Source organism: Corvus kubaryi, unplaced genomic scaffold (assembly GCF_017639235.1).
Source record: "Corvus kubaryi isolate FWS band 111438036 unplaced genomic scaffold, C.kubaryi_AGA036_p1.0 78, whole genome shotgun sequence".
NCBI lineage: Eukaryota > Metazoa > Chordata > Aves > Passeriformes > Corvidae > Corvus > Corvus kubaryi.
In genome coordinates, this window is record NW_024582065.1 from 22,536 (window position 1) to 25,184 (window position 2,649).

Below are 2,649 nucleotides of genomic sequence, written 5' to 3' on the forward strand. Positions count from 1 at the left end.
ACAGGTCCAAGGGTCAGAGCAGACCCTACTAGCTCAGCAGAAGGGGTCCAAAGAGTAGTTTTTAGAAGTTAAGATGTAACACTCTATGGTAATATAAGAACTCTTATAGGCTGTATGTAAATGCTATAGGATTTGTATCTTGTATTAGATCGGTTAGTGACAATTAGAATATTCAGTACAGAAGATGATTTATTGTATTGTAACCAGGACTTCAGACACTTCGATTCCTTACCACACTTCCATTCCATTCCTTCCTCACTTCCACTTCTACTCTTGCTCTTACTCTTGCTCTTACACTCTCTCTCTCTCTCTCACCCATTTATTCTCTTGCTCTCTTGGGCCTGCTCAGAGCACAGTCTGGCAGCTCTGAGCAGTGCCCCTATACCCACGCCTTTTACAATAAACCCCATGTGTCCCAAGACCTGCCTATAGAGATCTCTCCGTCACCGTCTCTGTCCCGACCGAACCCGCCCGTAACCTACAAAGTGCCACCAAGTTGTGCTGGGATATTTAAAGTCCTCTGCAAAGCCAACTATTCCATGATTATTTTTTTACAGATCCCCATGGCCAGACACAGCAAATGTCCAACAGCAGCTCCATCAGCCACTTCCTCCTGCTGCCATTGGCAGACACACGGCAGCTGCAGCTCCTGCACTTCTGCCTCTTCCTGGGCATCTCCCTGGCTGCCCTCCTGGGCAACGGCCTCATCATCAGCGCCGGAGCCTGCGGCCAGCACCTGCACAGCCCCATGTTCTTCTTCCTGCTCAACCTGGCCCTCACCGACCTGGGCTCCATCTGCACCACTGTCCCCAAGGCCATGCACAATTCCCTCCGGGGCACCAGCCACATCTCCTACTCAGCATGTGCTGCTCAGGTGTTTTTCTTTATGTTCTTCATTGGAGCAGAGTATTGTCTCCTCACCGACATGTACTGTGGGGTATGCCCAGCCCCTGCCCTGGAGGGATCTCTGCTGAGATAAGAGATTTCCTAATTGCCCAGCAGAACTCCCTGGAAAGGCAATCACTTCTTTGGTCACGGTGAGAAAAGACAGACCCACAATCCTTTAGGAGACCCTATGCAGATCCTTTGTAACCCATTGGCCTTCACCCATCCCCTGTATCCCTATAAAAGCTAAGGCCTCTGCCCCTGTGGGGAGAGCTCTCATCCCTGGCTTTCCCCTTCGCCGGAGGGGACCAACAATAAAGCTCCTCGTGCGGAACCAGCCACACGAGCCTCTCGTCTCTCTCTCTGGTCTGGTCTGGCCTGGAGGCTGCCCTGCAGAGCTGAGCTGGAATCACAAGCTGATAACCACTAAAGAGCTGACAGTCTCTGCAAGGGCCCTCCTGGCCAGCAGTTGAGGGAAGACACCGGGCCTCGGGAAGGCGATTCGTTTCGGGACCATCTCTCCAGACTGGTCACCTCTTCCTGGGTCAGAGCTACTGACCCCTCACCAGCTGTAATAATGTGCTACGACCACTACGTGTCCATCTGCAAAGCCCTGCACTACGGGACCCTCCTGGGCAGCAGAGCTTGTGCCCACATGGCAGCAGCTGCCTGGGCCAGTGCCTTTCTCTACGCTCTCATGCACACAGCCAATACATTTTCCCTGCCCCTGTGCCAGGGCAATGCCCTGGGCCAGTTCTTCTGTGAAATCCCACACATCCTCAAACTCTCCTGCTCTCACTCCCACCTCAGGGAACTTGGGCTCATTGCTGTCAGTGTCTGTTTGGTATTTGGCTGTTTTGTGTTCATTGTTTTCTCCTATGTGCAGATCTTCAGGGCTGTGCTAAGGAACCCCTCTGAGCAGGGACAGCACAAAGCTTTTTCCACATGCCTGCCTCACCTGGCCGTGCTCTCCCTGTTTCTCAGCACTGCCTTTTTTGCCTACCTGAAGCCCCCCTCCATCTCGTCCCCATCCCTGGATCTGGCCCTGTCAGTTCTGTATTCCTTTGAAGCTGCCCTGCGAATGCAGAGCGTGAAGCAACGCAACATGTAAAACCCAAGGGGTGAGCAGGGCGAGTCTCCTCCCTCTGCTTCCCCATGTTTCCCCTCCCCGGTGAGGACAACTGTCTTTAGAAACTCTACCAGATACCTCTGCCTTTTTTTTTACCTCTTCCTCTGCTCCTCTTCCTGAGGAGCCTCAGGAACTGTTTTGGTGGTAAGGACAAGAAAAATGAGCAGCAGAGCTCTTAGCATCAAGGCACTGTGTTCACAAAACCCAGAAGCAGAAAGGGTTAAATAAGGGACATCTCTTGAAAAAAACCTGCTATCTTAGCCTGGGCAAATGCCTGCACCGAAAATACTGAGACTGGTTATGGGCTGAAGAAATTCTCCTTTGGAAATGTAAGTGTTCATCAGAAAAAAAACCCTGAAAACTTTGTTATTTGCACAGAGTCAAAAGCTATAAATAGCACAGCTCACAAAAGGCCAAGCCAGAAGAACATCTTTCCTTGTTGCTTTGGATGGCAATCTATCCTTGCAGGCTGACACCACTCCTTTCCCAGCAACACAATCCTTCGAAGCACACGGAAGAGTCCCTTGAGCACCCACGATGGTGCCAACTCTCAAGCAAACTCTTATTTCACGTCAAATTTGTCAGTTTACCTCCCAGCTCCCAGTGCCCATCGTCTGCCCTTGTTGCAGCTTGAG

The 2,649-nt window shown here is 51.3% G+C and overlaps 1 protein-coding gene across 1 annotated transcript in view; it reads left to right on the forward strand.

The window, feature by feature from the left end:
• Positions 1-2,177, forward strand: part of LOC121676326 (olfactory receptor 14J1-like) — a 13,235-nt gene extending 11,058 nt beyond the window's left edge. Inside the window, exons 2-3 of the mRNA XM_042052682.1 lie at positions 558-932; positions 1,455-2,177. Of these exons, the coding sequence (XP_041908616.1) occupies positions 558-932; positions 1,455-1,996 (917 nt within the window). The 3' untranslated portion in view covers positions 1,997-2,177. The remainder of the gene's footprint in view (positions 1-557; positions 933-1,454) is intronic.
• Positions 2,178-2,649: the final 472 nt, after the last annotated feature.